This window comes from Aptenodytes forsteri, unplaced genomic scaffold, assembly GCF_000699145.1.
Source record: "Aptenodytes forsteri isolate BGI_AS27 unplaced genomic scaffold, ASM69914v1 Scaffold443, whole genome shotgun sequence".
Taxonomy (NCBI): Eukaryota; Metazoa; Chordata; class Aves; order Sphenisciformes; family Spheniscidae; genus Aptenodytes; species Aptenodytes forsteri.
In genome coordinates this window covers 239766-258964 of record NW_008794170.1, presented here as the reverse complement: position 1 = coordinate 258964, position 19199 = coordinate 239766, and the positions used below count along the sequence as shown (strand labels likewise).

The 19199-nt window shown below is 43.7% G+C and overlaps 1 protein-coding gene across 1 annotated transcript in view; it reads right to left on the bottom strand.

Annotated features, from left to right (window-relative positions):
* Positions 1-8737: 8737 nt before the first annotated feature.
* Positions 8738-19199, bottom strand: part of TRAF3IP1 (TRAF3 interacting protein 1) — a 58440-nt gene continuing 47978 nt past the window's right edge. The window contains exons 14-15 of the mRNA XM_019472713.1: positions 11836-12059; positions 8738-9108 (exon numbers count right to left, since the gene is read on the bottom strand). Coding sequence (XP_019328258.1) covers positions 8943-9108; positions 11836-12059 — 390 coding nt within the window. The 3' untranslated portion in view covers positions 8738-8942. The remainder of the gene's footprint in view (positions 9109-11835; positions 12060-19199) is intronic.

Here is a 19199-nt window from a genome sequence, read left to right as displayed (position 1 = left end):
GCTAGGTTTACGGTTGGACTCGATGACCTTAAAGGTCTTTTCCAACCTAAATGATTCTACGATTCTATGAACCAACATGGCTATAAAACCAGTGCAAAAAGAAATGAGGTCTCGGCTTGCTCCAGTAGAGGCTGGAGTGAGATATGCCAGGTGGGAGCTCACCGAGCTCATCTTGCCTAGCTTTACATTTTTCCTAAAGTAATCATTTCCCAGGACCTCCGGGGACTTTCTAGACACAAGCACCAGTGGGGTGAGGACATCTTTAGCTATCTCCCTCAGTGTTGACACAAAGTCAAAACACACTATTATAGCAATTATTCTCAGGTTAACATATATGTTGAAACACTTACAAGTATTTTGTTCCAGTTTCCCAAATTTACAGACTTTAATACCTGTGCAAATGAAGGCCAGGAGAAAGGAGTTCATCATGGTGTTTTTATATTCGCTATTTGTTGTCAGTCTGTTTACTTTCACCTTTCTCCCCATGATACAATTTTTGTACATTTTTATACATGCATTTAACCATTTGAGTGCTTTGTTGACACTGTCTGTTTCAAACATACTTGACTCTAATGCCATTTTTCTGATGTCCAGTCATCAGACTCACAAGACACTTCAAGATGTTGGAGGAGTCATTCTTTGTTCTCCACATCCTCAGACATTATAGTAGCTGAGAACTATGAAAACAGCACTGTCACTTATTTCCCATCTATCCTTACAACGAGAACTGCAGCACAGACATATGTGATGGTCAACGGAGTAACTTGGGTATTGTGGAGAGGAGCATCTTGGGCTCCTTCCCTTCCCACTGCCATCTTTCCAGTAAAAAAAAAAAGCATCGTGCAAATGGTTAAAGGCTGCTTGTCTGCCTTTAGGAGGATGCAATGAGACAAAGCCCAGCATCTCTGTGTTCTGGCTGCTCATTCACAATCCATCAGTGTCACTTATGGTTCTTACCTGTGCATTCCTACTCTCCATGCACTGATGCTAACCCAGGACCTACCTCAGGTTGACTCCAGTTTCCAGCTTTGTAACGTGCACTGGAAGTACCACCGAGATTATTTGAATTGGACAGAAAGACTTCCTTTCTCCCTCTTGAGGTTAAAGCCAGACCAACTTGGAACCTCTTGCTCGGAGCAACTGCTTCTTATCCAAACAGCTTCTCCCTCCCAGACCGCTCTGCAATACGCCGTGTATCCCCAGCTCCTCCCAAGCACAGCCGACACTTGGTCTCCAGCATCAGCAGATGCTGTTCCAAAAAGCAGAGAAACCTGAAAGCACAGAAGAAATTAAGTACCTCTTGCTACCAACCTAATCCAACGTAAAACTGTTAGCCAGAAAACAGTCCCTGTGGCTAGGCTGCCAGCCCAGGAATTGAGAGATACTGTGTAGCTCCTCCACGCTGCTCGCCTGTACCACTTCCCATCCATTTCCTTCTAGACCGAGTCAGTCTTCTGAAACAAAAACAGCTCTGTTGAAATATGCCTTTTCCATTAAATCAATAGAAGTTCTTTCGGTTTATATCCCGGTCATCTGGAATGGGCTCTTCTGGCCTTTTGAGGAGGGAGGAATTTACATCCATAATTAGCCTTCCAAACAAAAGCAGTTACACTGGATGGAAACCAAGGGCAAGTTCCCTTCCACAGCATTGCAGCATGAGACCTCCCTAAATGTGGTTCAGCAGGAGGCAGAGAGACAACAGGTCCTGATATACCCTGGGCGCGTGGACTATATCTGCTATTTTTCTCAGGAAAATGAAATTCCTTCTGTTTGTCTCAGTTCTTGGCTTGTATCAGTTATTTTAGGTATTTAAGTAGTTTCTCCTCCTCTGTATTATTTATGCTATTATTATGCTATTAACCTTTAATAGACCTTGCAGTAAAGATAGGCATATGAGCGTCCCAGGGTAGACTTGTTTCAGTCGTTGCCTCTACAACATCCTTTTGGGAGGAAGGAGAAAGCAGGGACCCTCCCCTCCAGCCACACATCCTGCAGAGGAGCAATGCTCAGCAAGGTCCCCAGGCCCATTCTGCTCCAGTGGCCAAGCACCTAACCCAGCTCGTGTGTGCCTCCCATGTCCCTCAGAAAAGCAACCATGCCTCAGCACGTGACCGCGAGCCCATGAGGTTGTAGCTGCTCTGGTTTGTAGAAGGGAGTTATCTAAGCGATGCCCCCCACACAGCGAGACCACATCCTCTGCCATCTCTGGAAGCCTCTCACCTGCAGGGTGTGGGACTGGCAGCAGTTAACACCAGCCCTGTCCTGTCCCTCTGCAGAGCCAGCACACCTGGAAGTACTTCCAGTAATGAAAAGGACAGAAATCACCCAGCCTTTTCACATATAGGAAAAAAAACTTGTAAAAAGAGAAAAAGAAGAAAAAAAACTACCAACACTTTTCTTTAAAAGAAATTTGCACTTCTTCAAAAACTGGAAAAAGAAAAAAAGACATCCATTTTCCTTGGAGAAGGAGACTCATTTGCAGAACATGTCCATTTTCTCCCTGGCTTCAAGGAGAAAGTTGTCACCATACCTGTTCAGGTGCTGCTTTCCCTGTAAGGCCAAAGATGGTGTTTCCACATCATCTTTGCCTTCTCCACCTTATCCAGCACAGGGCAGAGTGAGACCAAAATAATGCAGCAGGCATAGTCCCTGTCCTCCAGGGCTGGATGCGTTTTCAAAGGTGGCATCTGCACTTCATTGCATGTCCCAGTCCATTTCCCAGTGCTGCATTTTGGGTGAAGTACTGGGCCAGGCAATGGCTGGGCACCCTCTTCCCATGTGTCCTGGGTGCCTCTGGTGCAACACGTGGGGAGAATGCCTTGAGCACATTTGCCACCAAGTGTAGATACTACAGTAGGATTAGAGGCTTTCTAGGATCACTGGGTCATTTGGTCTGGCCTCGTGTGCCTCCCGGCCGACCCATTTAGATCCTGCCACGTTGTTTCTCAAACTTCCAGTTAATGGAGGAGGCGAGCTCCATCCTGGTCCCCGCTCTGGTGATCAGCTTAGCCCTTGGTGCAGAAACAAGGCACGACCAGGATGACAGGAGAAGGATTCCCTGTGCCACCTCAGAGGTGGCCTCCCATCCCCAATACCTCTTGCCTCTGAGCAAAATAAATGGTGCAATCAAAGATAATCGGCACAACTATGCTGTTACCCATTGCCATAAGTCTTCCTGGTTCTGCTGAAGTCCTGAGGTGTGCAAGGATTCCCCAGAGGTCATTTCAGGACAAAAACACTGGGGCTGGGAGGGTGCAGAAAGCTCCCTTGTCAGACTGCGCCACGAGCCTGACAGATCCTGAAGGAAGAAGCCACATCTGGGTTCTTGCCCTGAACAGCAGATGTTTGCTTTGGAAAGTCTATGATAGAGAAGGGCTGGAACAGGGGCCACCAGGCAGAGCATTTCTCCTGTACACCAGAACTTGCCACCCAACTGGCTTGAGCACGGCGGGGAGGAAACCTTAAGATTCAAATGCCCCTGGGGCCAAACCCCTCCCATTCATTTCTGCCTGATGCTCCTAATCACTGTCATGAGCCAAAAAAAATATGCCAAAAAGGGGAAACCACCTGGGAGGGAAAAACCCCACCTTGCAGGGAAAAGCACATGCTCCTTGCATGTCTGAACACACACTTGGCCACGTACACACAACCAAGAGCCTCAATGGCCCGAAGTAGCACCTGAGCACACAAGTGACCTGCAAAAGCAGCCAAAAAAATCGGTTTTCAGCCCATTCCCGGGCACACAACAAAGTCGAGTCTGTGGGACCTAGTGCGACATAAAATAAGGCTAACCCATGCAAACTCTGCTTCGCAAGTCATAAATCTGGGGTGGAATTTCTCTCCCTTTTCTTCTTGGTAAGCGTTTCCCTTCTGTGGCTGTTGGATGCAATTGGAGGCCAGGCTGCCATCGTCTTAGGTTGGGATTTGGGTAGGAGGGGGAAGGAGCTAATCCTTTTTTCATCACATTAAATTAAACTATAAACTATACCTTTTAATTCCTTCTAATTAAATTTCTCACTGGAAAATAGAAATGTTATTTCTTTGTATTTTTTCACAAAACATGGCAAGAAGCACTTTGGAAGAGGCGTGCCTTGGCATTGCAGGCAGCTATCCCGGGCGTCGTGGAACATGCCTGTGGCTCTCCGAGAGCTGAAGACCACTCCCCGGCTGGCACCTCCCAAGTCCATCACAGGTACTAGACTGGCTCACCTCCACACGTGCATTCAGACTCCGGGAAGAGGGGAGAGTGCAAATTCAGCTGAGACAGGGTCCAGCCATCTAAGATACGCAAGGTCCCAGAGCTAGCTCACCCCCTTGGACTCTTCTGGCAGAGAAGAATGCATTCCCGAAAGCCCTTAAAACACCCAAGCAGCTCTGCATTTGCTGGGCTTTCCGCAGCCACAGTCCTGCCCTTTTCTGCAACCATAGCAGCAATATCAGGCTGCGGTGGTTGCCTCTTCAGTGGATAGATCAAAGGTGCTTTGGGGGGGGGAAATCACTGGGGCTTTTTAATTTCTAAAGCAAAGCTGTTTGGGAGCCCAGTTTCAATTAGCTTTCAATGGGCTGACTCCCCTAAATCACAAAGGGGCTGGCTGGCTTACAAATGCCAGGCTTTTCTCTACTGACACAGAAATATAGCTAGAGCTTTGCAATTCTACAGCATTTAAAAGTAATTGGCATTTTCCCCTTTACGTTCCAAGATGTGCTCAAGGGAAGTAACCCAATAGGCAGGAGACCGTCTCCGAGGCCTCTGAACTATTCTGGCTTCACAAAGGAAGAAATCCAATACAGCAAATTGCAGCAAGGAGTCAGCTGAAAGCAAGGGCAGGCCATGGAGGAAGCAACGTGTCCCTCTCAGTCCTCCTGGCTTAGCGAGCAGAAGGAGTTTCCATCTGCTCTTCAGATCCCCAGCAGCACAGTAAACCAGTATTGCTGAGACAGATCAGAGGGAGCTACAGCAAGATCAGGCACCAGCTCAGTGGAGTGGAGAAACCCAAATCTCACTCGGGGACATGTGCATCATGGCTGTGTTGGAGGTGGTATGTCCTGAGTTGTACACATGTGATCAGGAATTTCAGATTTCAAGGCAAAAATAGTGTTGTTGGTGTTCCTTTTGCCCAAGCTGATGAGGATAATGAGATGTGAACAGTGGTAGAACTGTCTTCCCAGGTCAGCAGGCAGCCTGGAGCCACAGTTCGGGAGGAGACAAACCACACAGCATTTACCTCCAAGGCTGAAACACAAACACTCCAGTGCCGGCTCTGGCAAGAGCTGCTCGTTTGCAAAGCTGTTAATTCCACATCTACATGCCTCCAAGCAGGACCATGTCCCATCAGGACCAAAACAAGAGTGAGCTCTGCCCCTGAGCAGGCTGGTTGAATTAGAGAAGCCATCTCCATCTGGAGGGTACCAGTGGGGAGTGAGAATTTGGGGGAGAAGGGGTGTGCAGAGCCTGCTATCCCAGAGCATCTACCTTTGTGATGGGTGAGGAACCCTGGCAGATAGCCTCCATGAGATGGGAAGAGATACCTGATCTTGTAGCTAAGGTGCGGGGTCTGAGACTGAAGGACTCCTAAACTCATGGGTGGGTGAGACAAATCTCACAACTTCATACACTGGCAAAGCAAACAGCCTTACCTGAGCTTTCTTGCCCAAAACTACTCTTGCAGACAACGCAGAGAAATGGGCTTTTCTAGGGAGTCTCATTTTTGAGCTCAGTCTGACAATGAGGTGAATTGAAGAATGCTCAAGAAATGGGCTGAATCTAGAAGGAGCTTAGATGGCCAGCGTATTTGGACTCAGGACACCTGGCACTGGTGTCTCTCAAATTGAGGGTTTAGGTCCCAGGTGAGCGGAGGTCCCTCATCACAGTTGGACCCTCTGGTACCTAAACTCCGTCCAAGTCCCATTACACACACCTCAACCCTTCAGGCTTCCTTTCCCCTGCACCACTGAACACAGAACTAAGCCTCTTCCATTCCCACCCTAGGGAACTGTCTCCAACAGCCAGAGCACTCACTGATGTCCTCAGATGGAGACCTCTGAGCTCACCCCACCATCCCCTTCCAGCCTCCTCTGCCCCTGGACCTGAGTCCTCCTGATCTAGGGAGGTCCTGTTGCCCCACCGGTGTCCCTCGCTGGCTAGCCACTGCGTTTCGGGATCCTGCCAGCAGCTCTACCTTTTGGACTGAGAAATATTCCCCAGCCCTAACCCGGAGGAGCTGGCAGCCACCTCCTGACCTGTGCAAGAGAGGAATGTCAGGCACGTTATGAAATACAAGTCCTGCTTCCCAGAACTGTCAGGCTCCATTAGCGCCAGAGGGGCCTGACAATGTAAGGGTTTTAAACCCCAAACCACCAAACTAGCAAAGTTTCCCTTGCTAATGAACCACCCACAAGCTGAAACGCAAGTCCAAGGCACGGGCAAGGCATCGTGTGCAAGAGAGACGCAGGCAGACGTGTGCACACAGACATTCTTCTCTATCCATTTTCAGAGAGGCTCCTTTCCCCTTCATGAGGCATAGCTGTTTATTTGCTTTTTTGGTGCTGCATCCTCAACCTGCCTTTAATATTAAACCAAGGCTCAGCTCCAAGGCACTAGCTTTGTTCCATCGTACTGGAAAACAAAGCAAACCTAGACAGAGAGTCAGCTAAGACTGTGGGAGACATTAGCCATGTTATTAAACCCCAACACTAACTGATTCTTGTTTAAAGTGATATTTGATGCAGAAAGCATAAGAAAACGGGTGCATAAATATGCAAGTCATCCCTAAGGTCTCCCAGGAACCAAATCAGTGCCTCCAAGCCCCAGGTTTATATGAGCCCTAGGCTTTCCACGCCAGCTCAGGGCACAGTCATTTCTAACGCAAGGACAGATGAATGCATGGGTCATGTCACCACACGAAGAGCACACAGCACCCATCAGCAGGGGGAAGATGAGGAGAGAGGGTCTGGTGAAGAGTTTGTGAAACGGAGTAGCTGAGGGAAAGGAAAAGTCATTATTTAAATCCTGTTTAACCCAGGGCAGAGCTGAAATCACTTAATGTCCCTAGAGAACACCTGAAACACCCGGCTACTGGTCTCCTCTTACTGCTTTCCTGCCAGCCCTGTGCTCCAGCAGCACTGCGCTGGTCTCATCTGTGGATGCAGAAGCGGTGTGGGAGAGGCACCAAGGGGGTGACAAAGGCTGGGGGACTAGTAACAAATCTCTCCACGCTTTTAAAGGGTGGCTTCTAGCAATGGCAACAGAAGCACTGAGGGACCGGGGTCTCACAGGGTCAAATACCGTCTAAGCAGGGGTCTGAGCAATCTCACTAAACCCCATAGTTTTCGATGCAAGTATTTAAAGGGAGAACAGAGGGAGCATTCAAACCGCTCCGAAGTTATATATTGACCATGCAGGCTTTCACCATCAGTTCTGGGCTCTGGGGATTCTGGTGGACATCCTGAACCCCTTTTCCTTCGTGTGATGAGACCCAGGATGCAGTGGACAGGCTCCAACCCTGTGTGAGAAGCAATGCATGGTAGGAGAGGGTGGCAACGCAGGGCTGGGTCACTCCAGGAGTCCTGCCTCTCTGAACCCTACCCAGAATATTGCTTCACCATTTAAGTTCAGATACTGAAATAAAAAAATTGAAGTCACAATTCAAAAGCATAGTGTCATATGCTGTTAAGAACAGACCAGAAAATTTCTCCTATTCTTTCACAAGTCCCCTTCTTCCTCTCCACCCCCACCAAAACCCCATGCAGCAAAGCATCCTGCCCTTTAAAATGTCTGTATTTAACATAGTAAATACTCACGCTATTTGGTGACGATCTGTTTAGTAGGTTTTTCGAGGTCCAGATACCAGAAAAAGAAACCAAGAAGAAAAAAAAAACAAACCACAGATTTGCCAATCAAAGAAGGAAAAAAAAAAATGGACGCTAGCAGTTCATACACAATCCAAACAACATGGGAGGAGGTGTGCTCACACACTATAAAAATCTTGAGAGAACAGCCTTGCAGGGGACTAAAGCCTTCTGCGCTCAGTGCAGTGTCATACAGTTGTGTCTACGCTAATATGCTTTGCAGATTTAGGAATAAGTAAAGCTGGACTCTAACGTGCAGTACACTCAAGAGGTCATTAGGAAAACAGTACAGACATCTGCAGTTAACTAAAGAAATCAGTGGAATTATTCACGTACAAAAAGTTACAGGAACATGCATTTGGGAGGAAACAGGTACTTAAATTAATCCTTTCCAAATGAACATATGCAATAAAAATGGAATTAACACCTGTGCAGATAAAATACTTCTGCTCCCTTACATGGTGATGCTCGTATTGCATTTTCAGTTGTTCCTAATCAGATTCCTGATAGCTCTGAAAACATGACATCATCCCTGTAACGGTGCAAAGAACTGCAAGGTACACAAGGCTTTACTTCTTGATCTTGTGACATTGTTTTGTAGATAATTTTCCCTGTTAATAACAAACAGGATTCAGGAACCTTCTGACCTGCAGGAGTTTAGAACATTTTTGTAAGGGGGCAAAAGAAGTATCTAATACCCATTTTTCATGACAGCATGTTCAAAAGTAACCTCAGTGGAAACGAGGAGAAGAAGGAGATTTAGAGAGAAGTGTCTCAGAAACTGTGCTCAACAGGCCAGGGAGGGAAAGAGGGCTGTGAAGACCTGGTAAGTGAGTAACAGCAGTTCACATCTAAACAAAAAACTTATTTTAATAGCTCTGCAACTTGAGCATTCAAATGAATATAATTTTATCTTGGGTAATATCAACATCTAAAGATCAATGCAATAATGGAATTTTATATAATTTGTAGACTTCTGGTCCCTAAACATTTTATATCTAAACAAGGCATATCTTAGTTTTCTCCGCTATTTTGTTTTTATTTGGTAGGAATGCCAGTCAGTCCCAAGGCTTTTTTTTTTTTTTCCCTCTTCTTCACCTTCTTGAAGACAGGTTTATGCTAAGAACCATCCTCCGGATTTTTTCTTCGTTCTTTAAAATATTAGCTTTTACAGCACAGATCTTGTCTTGCTGGTCTTTAATCAACTGTTCCAGTTCAGCCAGATCAGCTTTTAATGGTTCTACAGCACTGTCTGTGATGCTGAAAGAGACACAAAGAGCGTAATGTTATTGGAAACAGTATGCTGCTTCGGGTTACTTAAGCCTCCAAGAAAGTACATTCAGTACCTGAAAGTTCGCAAAGGATTTAAGTTGCGTCCACCCTTCCTGAAAGAAAGTTTAGAATAAGAAGCACAAAGGCAAAGCTAACAACAGGGACCGAGTAGAATATTGTTCAAGAGAGATCACCCACAATTCAACAGTAAACAGTGACTTCTTGGCTAATCTAGTTTTTCTGCTAAAATCCTGCTTTCTGCTAAAATTCTGCTAAAAACTGCTTTGCAGTTATTTCACCCCACACTATGCATACGTCAAGCACCTCTTTCATTTTACCCAGCTAAAAGCTGCAACCACCTGGCTCAGGGATGAAGCAGCACCTGACTCTGTGGTATATAACACAACAAGGACCAGAGAAGTTGTGGATGCCCCATCTTTGGAAGTGTTCAAAGTCAGGTTGGATGGGGCTTTGAGCAACCTGATCTAGTGAAAAGTGTCCCTGCCCATGGCAGGAGGGTTGGACTAGATTATCTTTAAAGGTCCCTTCCAACCCAAACCATTCTGATTCTAAGGACACCCACCTTTCACAGGGGCCCCTGCATCCTACCATGATACGCATGGTAACAGCCATCCCTGTGGGCCTCACCACAAGAGCTTAAAGGAGAGAAGCATGTGGCAGAGAGGGACAAATACAACTGCTGTGGAGGTTGCTGGCCTGCTACCAGCTATTTCCTGCAATAAACCAGCAAGCCAGCAGCAAGACACCAGCAGCTGCTAGCAGCACCAAACTACAGCAGGTAGACGTCTGAGGAAAGGCAAGGTATATGAAAACTGACCCATCACTAGCTGCTGACAAGGGCAGGCAATCCCACACTAATAGGAAATTTAATAAATCCTATGCTAATAAACCACAAGTACACTGATGCATCTGAAGTGAATGGGGCTGTTTGGCTTTAAAACAAATGTGCCCCCTTCCATAATGCTTTGCTGGTCTTCAGGAACGCCGAACAGCCAGGGAAATGATAAGACTGAACTAGCCTGCTGTCATTCTGAATTACCCAGTCACTTTGAGGACTTGTTAGCTGAAGTCTGCATCTCAAGATCATTTAGTTTTCCCCTCCTTTCTACCACATTAGCATAAATCACAAAAAGCATTGCTAGAAATTGCACTAACATTTCCGCAATGGGATCCTTCACTTGTCTTTCACAGAAGCAAAGAAAACAAAGACATGCATCCAAATTCCAGTACATATGGGAAGCATTGTCTTCTTCATGTCTGATACTCTGTAGTTCCTTCCTGAAGGATTGGACATGCCTTAGCACTACACTGATCTGATTAGGACCTCATACAAAACCTTGTGAAGTGCAGGGATACGCTGCGGCAGTCTTAGCTCATGAAAGGGAACAGACTGGCTCTGCTGAGGGGATGCTAGCCTGCCCGCAGTCTCGCACAAAACAGCTGGCCATTGTAAAGCTTGGTTTGACACAAATCTGCAAACAAAATGAGCTGCGCAGTTCCTTCTTCCCACTCCCCCTCTCCTTCTGCACCACTGTGCAGGAGACAGTCTTGTCCTTAGTACACTTTGCCTGTGAACTCAGCAGACATAAAAAGCCAGCGGAGCATGTACAGCCATTGTGCTGGGAAACCAGCCGAAATATAAATGACTTGTTTGGCAAGGCCAAAGTGGATCCACTGAGTAAGTACATGCCTGGAGAAAGGCCTGAGATTTGCTCCCTGTCACTAGGTGTGGTACAAAGGTGAGTGAGTCAATGCCTCAGTTTCTCCAGCCGCAAAATAAAGCCAAACACCATTTCCTTTCCCTTTGCAAGGGCGGTGCGTTCTGAGACCAGTTGGAGTTTTAAAGCCTGTCAAGGTTTTGGGATAGAAGGTGCTACGTAAGTGCAAGGAATTAACATCATTACACTTTATATGTGAACCAAAGCCCTAATTCCCACCCCAGCCAGTGGACTAAGCCAGCAGCTGTAAATTTCCAACATTTAACACATTGCTACCTACCAAGATAGGACTTAGCTAAGAATACCACCCATACTTGCTCTGCATGAATGAAGCACATCGATTCGGGAGCAGCAAATCTATCTAGGATGATTGTGAATCCAAGATCAGTATCTAGTTCATGTTTAAGATCAGAGGGGACACAACTGGAAGGGACGTTCTGTTTTCAAGGAGCATAAAGACACATTGGTGAGACAAGAAACTGTTTCTAGGCTTGACCTCTTTGTTTTTATTATGCACGTCACCTTCACTCTCCTGGCTTTCCAATGTTGTTTTTTAACCTTGCGTAGACGACAACTGTTATTAACACCACTGCAGAACATGCTGAATTCAATGGCACAAAGAGAGCAGGTTGTGATTTAGGAATCCACTCCTAGTCCCGATTCAAAATCTGCTTTGTTTACTAAAGTCTTCCCCCATTGCCTCTTATATATTTGTGAGAAGAAGAAAACGTATCAAGCCCTGTCATATCACACAAACATTTGCATCTCTGCTGTCATGTATATCATGTGAAATGGAGCTGAAAAGACCTTAAGACTTTAACACTTCAAAAAACAATTCAGACTGCAAAAAAATATCCCCAAACCACAAAAATGACTGATGACAAATATGCTTTGAAAAATGAGTAAAACTCTCCCCTCTCCTAAAAACAGAAATCTGTCTTGAGAGATAAATCAAACTTTCCCTGACCACACTCACCTTTGCTCTTTCTGTAGAGCTTCTGCATGCTGTCTGTTCTCGTGCCGCCACATCTGCAACTCATTCTTCATGGCATCCATGTCTTCCTGAATGTAATCCATGATCCTGCCAAGCGTAAGGGCACTCTGGCACAGAGTCTGAATAGAGACCTGAAACTTCTCAATTTCTTTGGCCACCAAGTCTCTCTCTTTCTTCCTAGCTGCTTCCGATACAAAAGGCTTCTCCTAACAGAAAGGATGAATAAGAAGAAAAGCATCACAACTAGGGAAAATGGTTGTTGCACATGAGGTATTGAATGAAGAATGTTTTGGAGACTGCTAACTGTGAAGTATTTGGAGAAATGTTTATGACAGTCTGCAATGAAAGAGAAGAAACAAAGCAATATTGTAGAAATAGATGAGCAGAAAGCAAGCCCTATCCAAGTCACCACTGCTACAGAGGACTGCTACAAAACTGTGTAATAGCATCAGCAGTATTAAATTGCTTTTCAGATCACAAGCGCACAAAAGTAAAATTAGTATTTGATCCCATAAATAATCTCACTGATGTTCTCATCCTCAACATGATCTCTCCCAAAGCAGTGGGTGTAGGGGGGGAAACCTCCTTCGCATTCAGTCATGGTTTACGTCAACCTATTTCTATGTATCAAAAGGGAAATTTCTGTGGCTTAATACGGCACCATTAAACAGAAGCTCTCAATAGACATGCCATACTCAACAACGCTTTTGTTATCAATCTGCTGCTGCCACTGGTTGCCAACATGTTTGCTGTGTAAATCACACATCCATCCACGCTCCCGCTGCGCACTCTATGGGGCAAGGCTGGACTGTCACGGCCTCACTCCAGAGCCCTGCACCAGGACTTGGTGGATTGGCATTTACTCAACACTGCTGCAAGTCACAGTGCATAACGACACTGAAAAAAAGGTCACATTAAACTCTGGAGGAAGACGATTATGAAATCTGAAAGGCAGTAATTCAGAGAAGCAGAAGCATCCCCGTTCATCATGTTATAGGCTACCGCACCATAAACGTTCATTGGACCTGCTTACCACAGTTTTGCTGCTATTTGTCAGCTACAGCGGATGCTAAAGGGCACAGCCTCCTTCTAGCTCTCTAAATCGGTCCCTTCAGGATGCTTCTCTCCCTCCACTGCCTGTATCTGGATTTACAGCTCCTAATGCTGGTCCTAATAATAGCACTTCACGCTGCACAGCTAAAATAGATGGCGGTTATTCCATGCCTTGTACTTCTGTTAACAGTGGTTGTAAATTCATGCAGGCTGCAGATGTGGCCTCAATAAACTCCACTACTCAAAAATAATTTGGTCTTGTGCACACTTCCCTCATGTGCAGCCAGCAAAGTCTCTGTGGTCAATCGCCTGAAGCCTCCTAGCTTACTGCAAGTTAAATACAGGGAAAGTGTTTGCTAAAGCGGCGAAGTCACGAAGAGCAAAAGGATGCCATAAAAAGAGCAAAGTGATGCCACGTTACTAACACACTGTAATAATCTTATTCCAGGAAAGCCTTCCCTGAAAACAACAATCACCATTAAAGAGAATGCTGCTTTTTCCCCCCGCTTTGAGAAAAACAACATAAATTTTCTTTCTTTCCAAGAGCCCTACAGGTCAAATTCCCAAACCGAGTTTTTCTTTAAGACACACAAAGCTTTAAGTAAAGTTTATTTAAAGTCATTTCAGTCATTTAATGTATGCCCGAAAACTAGAAAGGTCTTTCTCTACCACCCCAACCGCAGGATCAACCAATTCCTAAGCACAGTTCCTAGTGGCTATATAAACACAGAAAATTCGAGTTTCGAGTTTTTCTTTAAGACACACAAAGCTTTAAGTAAAGTTTATTTAAAGTGTCATTTAATGTATGCCCGAAAACTAGAAAGGTCTTTCTCTACCACCCCAACCGCAGGATACCAATTCCTCTAAGCACAGTTCCTAGTGGCTATATAAACACAGAGGTGGCAGTGTGCTTCTCTCTTGCTCCGACACGAAATCTACCACGCTGTCCCCTCCTGCCCTCCTACCCAATTGGCCTGTCTTCCTGTGCGAGCTGTGGGCTGTTTGTTCAGCTGCGTTTGGAGGCAGCAGGGACTACTGCCAAACACATTTCAGCAGCCCTTGGCTTACTGATGAACTCAGATATATATATATATATATTTTAGAAAAATACTTCTAAAGACTTGAAGGCTGAGATTTACTTACGTCTGATGCTTGTGTTTTACCACACACGTGGCGCATGAAAACTGTGGGACTTCTGAGTTTACTGCGATTTTATAATGTTAAAGTTGTTTAATTAGGAACTGGGCTGAAGTGACAAATGCTGCTGAACTTGTGACCCTTGCTTCCTAAGTCAATTCATGAGTGCTGGCTAAACTGTTAAAAATAACACTCATCTTAATTCCTTCTCACTCAACCCATACCTCTCTCACAGAAGCAGGTGTTTCATTATACTACATTACATAAAACACATTATTTAGATACTTTCTAGAGCCATCCATGTGTTTGCTATCCTTTACGACACAAAGATGAAAGCGCCACTTCTTGATCCATTTCATCCCCCAAGAGCTGGTGAGCACCCCCGTTCCGAGCACAGCTGCTTAGAGTTGAGCAGATCTTCTCCCCTGGGTCTCCTCCTTGGCCAGCCTTTGAGCACAGTGGCCAACGGTGTTCCCATCAGTGTCATCCAGCTTCTCTCCCTGTTGATCTTGCAGCTCCCCAGAGAAGAGAGCTTCTGCCTGCGTGCCCCTGAAGGCACAGATTACAGGACTGGGTCCTGCACACCAGCCATTTACTAGGGCTCAGCACACATCTCAGGTGGACAAGAGTTTCTCTCCTGGAAATACTCTTTTGCCTCACCGTCTTGCTGCAGCTAGTAAAGATGTATCAACAGATCTGCACTCTCACAGTGTTTCAAACCCTTTGCTCTCTATTCTAACTGTTTTCCTCGTCCTTGCTACATGTTGTGCTCCACCAAAGCCATAGGAAAGGCTTAAATCCATGGCACCATACTTTCCACGTGTATTTGGGAAGTTACCCTTACCACTTTCCCCCCCACCATCCATTATAAGAAGCCACAGCCAAGAGATAAGGAATTTGTTTCAAATACAATGATCTCAGAAGCGAGAAGACTCAGACAGTCCATTATCTGAGGATATAGTTGGGTGTGTGAAAACCTGAAGAATGCTTCATTTTTAATTTCCAAATGCTAAGTTCAATGTTTTATGTTCTTGTAATGCTGGCATGACCTCCCTCATACCTAGACAGTCTAAGCAGCCACACTTCTCAATACCAGCAAGTATGGTATGAAAATAAAAATAAAAAAGAAGTGAAAATCTGACAATTCAGTAAACAAGCAAACCAGAATTGTATACTTTAAAACATAGATCCAGCTAACAATTTGAAATATTCCATGCTAAAATACACAGCTGCTTGAAAAGCTCAAGTGGAAATAAAACACTGTGGAATATTTTCTATGAATCAGGAAGATGCCCTTAAAGTGTATCAGTAAGTATTCAAAAATAATTTTACTGTCCCTATAACTCCAGCATACTCTTTGTGTAGTTCAATTCTTCAAAACTGACATAAAAAGGACATAATATTATCCCATCCAAAGTCATTTCAAGTACTGAAACATACTACCACTAAAATCTATTAAACACTATTCAGACTTAAACAGGTACATCAATAGGCTTGTTAAAAAACCCCATGTCTTTGAAACACATACTAAGTGGTGTAAGAACAGGCAGGAGTTTTTTAGCGTATCTCTCTAGAGGAGAAGCACTTCAATTTCAAGCTCCCAAGAAAAACTTCCCAACACCTGAAGGTGCAATAGCTCAGCTGGCACACTGTTGTCCCTCCTCACATGAGTCAAAAAATAACCATTGATCCTTTCTTTCATTTCACTAACTCTTGTCCTACCAAGATGCCATGTTACATTTCCTGCGGTCTACAGAAAGCTGAGCTCAGGGCAGAGAATTATCACCATGAAGCACTCACGCTTTGCCAGCTATTGCTGATTATAAATAATTAAGGGGGGGGAGGAAGCCATACTGTTTGTTTTCAGTTTCATAGTTACAGTTATGAGTTAAAAATCTACGTGCGACACTCTTTTAAATCACTAAGAATTATGGCAGATGGTTTATTACAACAGGCAACGTGGGTGGTAAGAGTCCTGAATGCCACCTTTGCTCATTTTGCACAAACATGTAACAGGATATATTGAGTTTTAAGAAAAATGCCAGAATCAGAATTGTTCCAGTCTATTTAATTAGGCCATACACCTCAATGAACTCTCTTTTCACAAAAGCCCGAGAATCAATAAATTATCCCCATATAAAAGCCTATATCACTTCTATAGGCCCAACATACTTCCTCTCCTTCATGTTTTTCATAAGGCACCAAGATAAATGTTTATTCTGGATTCCTGGGAAAAAGTCTGCCTTTCCCATTACCTCAATGAGAACAGAACACAACGTGGACTCGGATGCAGGGACCTGAGAAATTAAAAAACAGGAATTTTCTTTTTCTTCAATGAAGGGAAATTATCAACAGGGCTCCAGAACCCACCAGAATTTACTTGTGTTTAATTTACCCTCGCTAAAGCAATTAGTATAAATACTGCAGTGTGCACAGCTCCATAAAACGGATCATTCACAAGACATCCATTTCCGATAGCTGGGCTGTTGAGGGCATTTGAAGTGCCTGACATCTACTAAGCTAAAGAGGTGATAAGATTTCCCCCCCACACACACTGTTTGAAAAGTTTATTTCTAGAAACAGTATTTGCTTACTTTTATATAGCTTCTCCTTTGTTTCCATTTTTTAAATTAACAGTTTTTAAATATGAATCAAATTAGAACAAACATCCATCAAGCACTTAATAGTTTCTACAGCCCCTTTTAACTATTGTATTATGCCCCATTATGAAAACAGACCCAAGTAGTCATAGTTTTATTGAGCTATACCATTTCCCCCCTACCTCCTTCTATAGGACAGGACAGAAACTTCATTTTGGACAAGTAATTTTGATACAATCAATGCAAAAACAACAAGGTGGGGGTTTTTTATTGTACAAAATATTTTTTGATCATAAAGGGTGTTTTCTTTTCATTTTGATACAATCAATGCAAAAACAACAAGGTGGGGGTTTTTTATTGTACAAAATATTTTTTGATCATAAAGGGTGTTTTCTTTTCCTGGTTTTTACAGAGTCTGCATTTTAAGTAGATTGTAACTATCCACTAGGGATCACCATAAGAAACTTTCACAGAAACACAGGGAAAATAAAACATAGATCCAGCTAACAATTTGAAATATTCCATGCTAAAATACACAGCTGCTTGAAAAGCTCAAGTGGAAATAAAACACTGTGGAATATTTTCTATGAATCAGGAAGATGCCCTTAAAGTGTATTAGTAAGTATTCAAAAATAATTTTACTGTCCCTATAACTCCAGCATACTCTTTGTGTAGTTCAATTCTTCAAAACTGACATAAAAAGGACATAATATTATCCCATCCAAAGTCATTTCAAGTACTGAAACATACTACCACTAAAATCTATTAAACACTATTCAGACTTAAACAGGTACATCAATAGGCTTGTTAAAAAACCCCATGTCTTTGAAACACATACTAAGTGGTGTAAGAACAGGCAGGAGTTTTTTAGCGTATCTCTCTAGAGGAGAAGCACTTCAATTTCAAGCTCCCAAGAAAAACTTCCCAACACCTGAAGGTGCAATAGCTCAGCTGGCACACTGTTGTCCCTCCTCACATGAGTCAAAAAATAACCATTGATCCTTTCTTTCATTTCACTAACTCTTGTCCTACCAAGATGCCATGTTACATTTCCTGCGGTCTACAGAAAGCTGAGCTCAGGGCAGAGAATTATCACCATGAAGCACTCACGCTTTGCCAGCTATTGCTGATTATAAATAATTAAGGGGGGGGAGGAAGCCATACTGTTTGTTTTCAGTTTCATAGTTACAGTTATGAGTTAAAAATCTACGTGCGACACTCTTTTAAATCACTAAGAATTATGGCAGATGGTTTATTACAACAGGCAACGTGGGTGGTAAGAGTCCTGAATGCCACCTTTGCTCATTTTGCACAAACATGTAACAGGATATATTGAGTTTTAAGAAAAATGCCAGAATCAGAATTGTTCCAGTCTATTTAATTAGGCCATACACCTCAATGAACTCTCTTTTCACAAAAGCCCGAGAATCAATAAATTATCCCCATATAAAAGCCTATATCACTTCTATAGGCCCAACATACTTCCTCTCCTTCATGTTTTTCATAAGGCACCAAGATAAATGTTTATTCTGGATTCCTGGGAAAAAGTCTGCCTTTCCCATTACCTCAATGAGAACAGAACACAACGTGGACTCGGATGCAGGGACCTGAGAAATTAAAAAACAGGAATTTTCTTTTTCTTCAATGAAGGGAAATTATCAACAGGGCTCCAGAACCCACCAGAATTTACTTGTGTTTAATTTACCCTCGCTAAAGCAATTAGTATAAATACTGCAGTGTGCACAGCTCCATAAAACGGATCATTCACAAGACATCCATTTCCGATAGCTGGGCTGTTGAGGGCATTTGAAGTGCCTGACATCTACTAAGCTAAAGAGGTGATAAGATTTCCCCCCCACACACACTGTTTGAAAAGTTTATTTCTAGAAACAGTATTTGCTTACTTTTATATAGCTTCTCCTTTGTTTCCATTTTTTAAATTAACAGTTTTTAAATATGAATCAAATTAGAACAAACATCCATCAAGCACTTAATAGTTTCTACAGCCCCTTTTAACTATTGTATTATGCCCCATTATGAAAACAGACCCAAGTAGTCATAGTTTTATTGAGCTATACCATTTCCCCCCTACCTCCTTCTATAGGACAGGACAGAAACTTCATTTTGGACAAGTAATTTTGATACAATCAATGCAAAAACAACAAGGTGGGGGTTTTTTATTGTACAAAATATTTTTTGATCATAAAGGGTGTTTTCTTTTCCTGGTTTTTACAGAGTCTGCATTTTAAGTAGATTGTAACTATCCACTAGGGATCACCATAAGAAACTTTCACAGAAACACAGGGAAAACAGTAAATGTTAAATCATTTCAAATGAACAGGATGCTTTTTCTGCTTATGCCAGGTACCAAGTTCAGTAACAGGCCAAGGCATTGGAGACACAATGTTCTTTACCATTAGATTTGCCAGTTAGTCCGACCTGCTTCTGAGTTAGAAGGCACCAAACGAAAATAAAAGGATAGCTGTTTAAAGGGGGCTTTTTTCCCCCTTTTTTTTTTTGGGGGGGGGGGGGGGGTCCCCCCGTTCACATTTGATA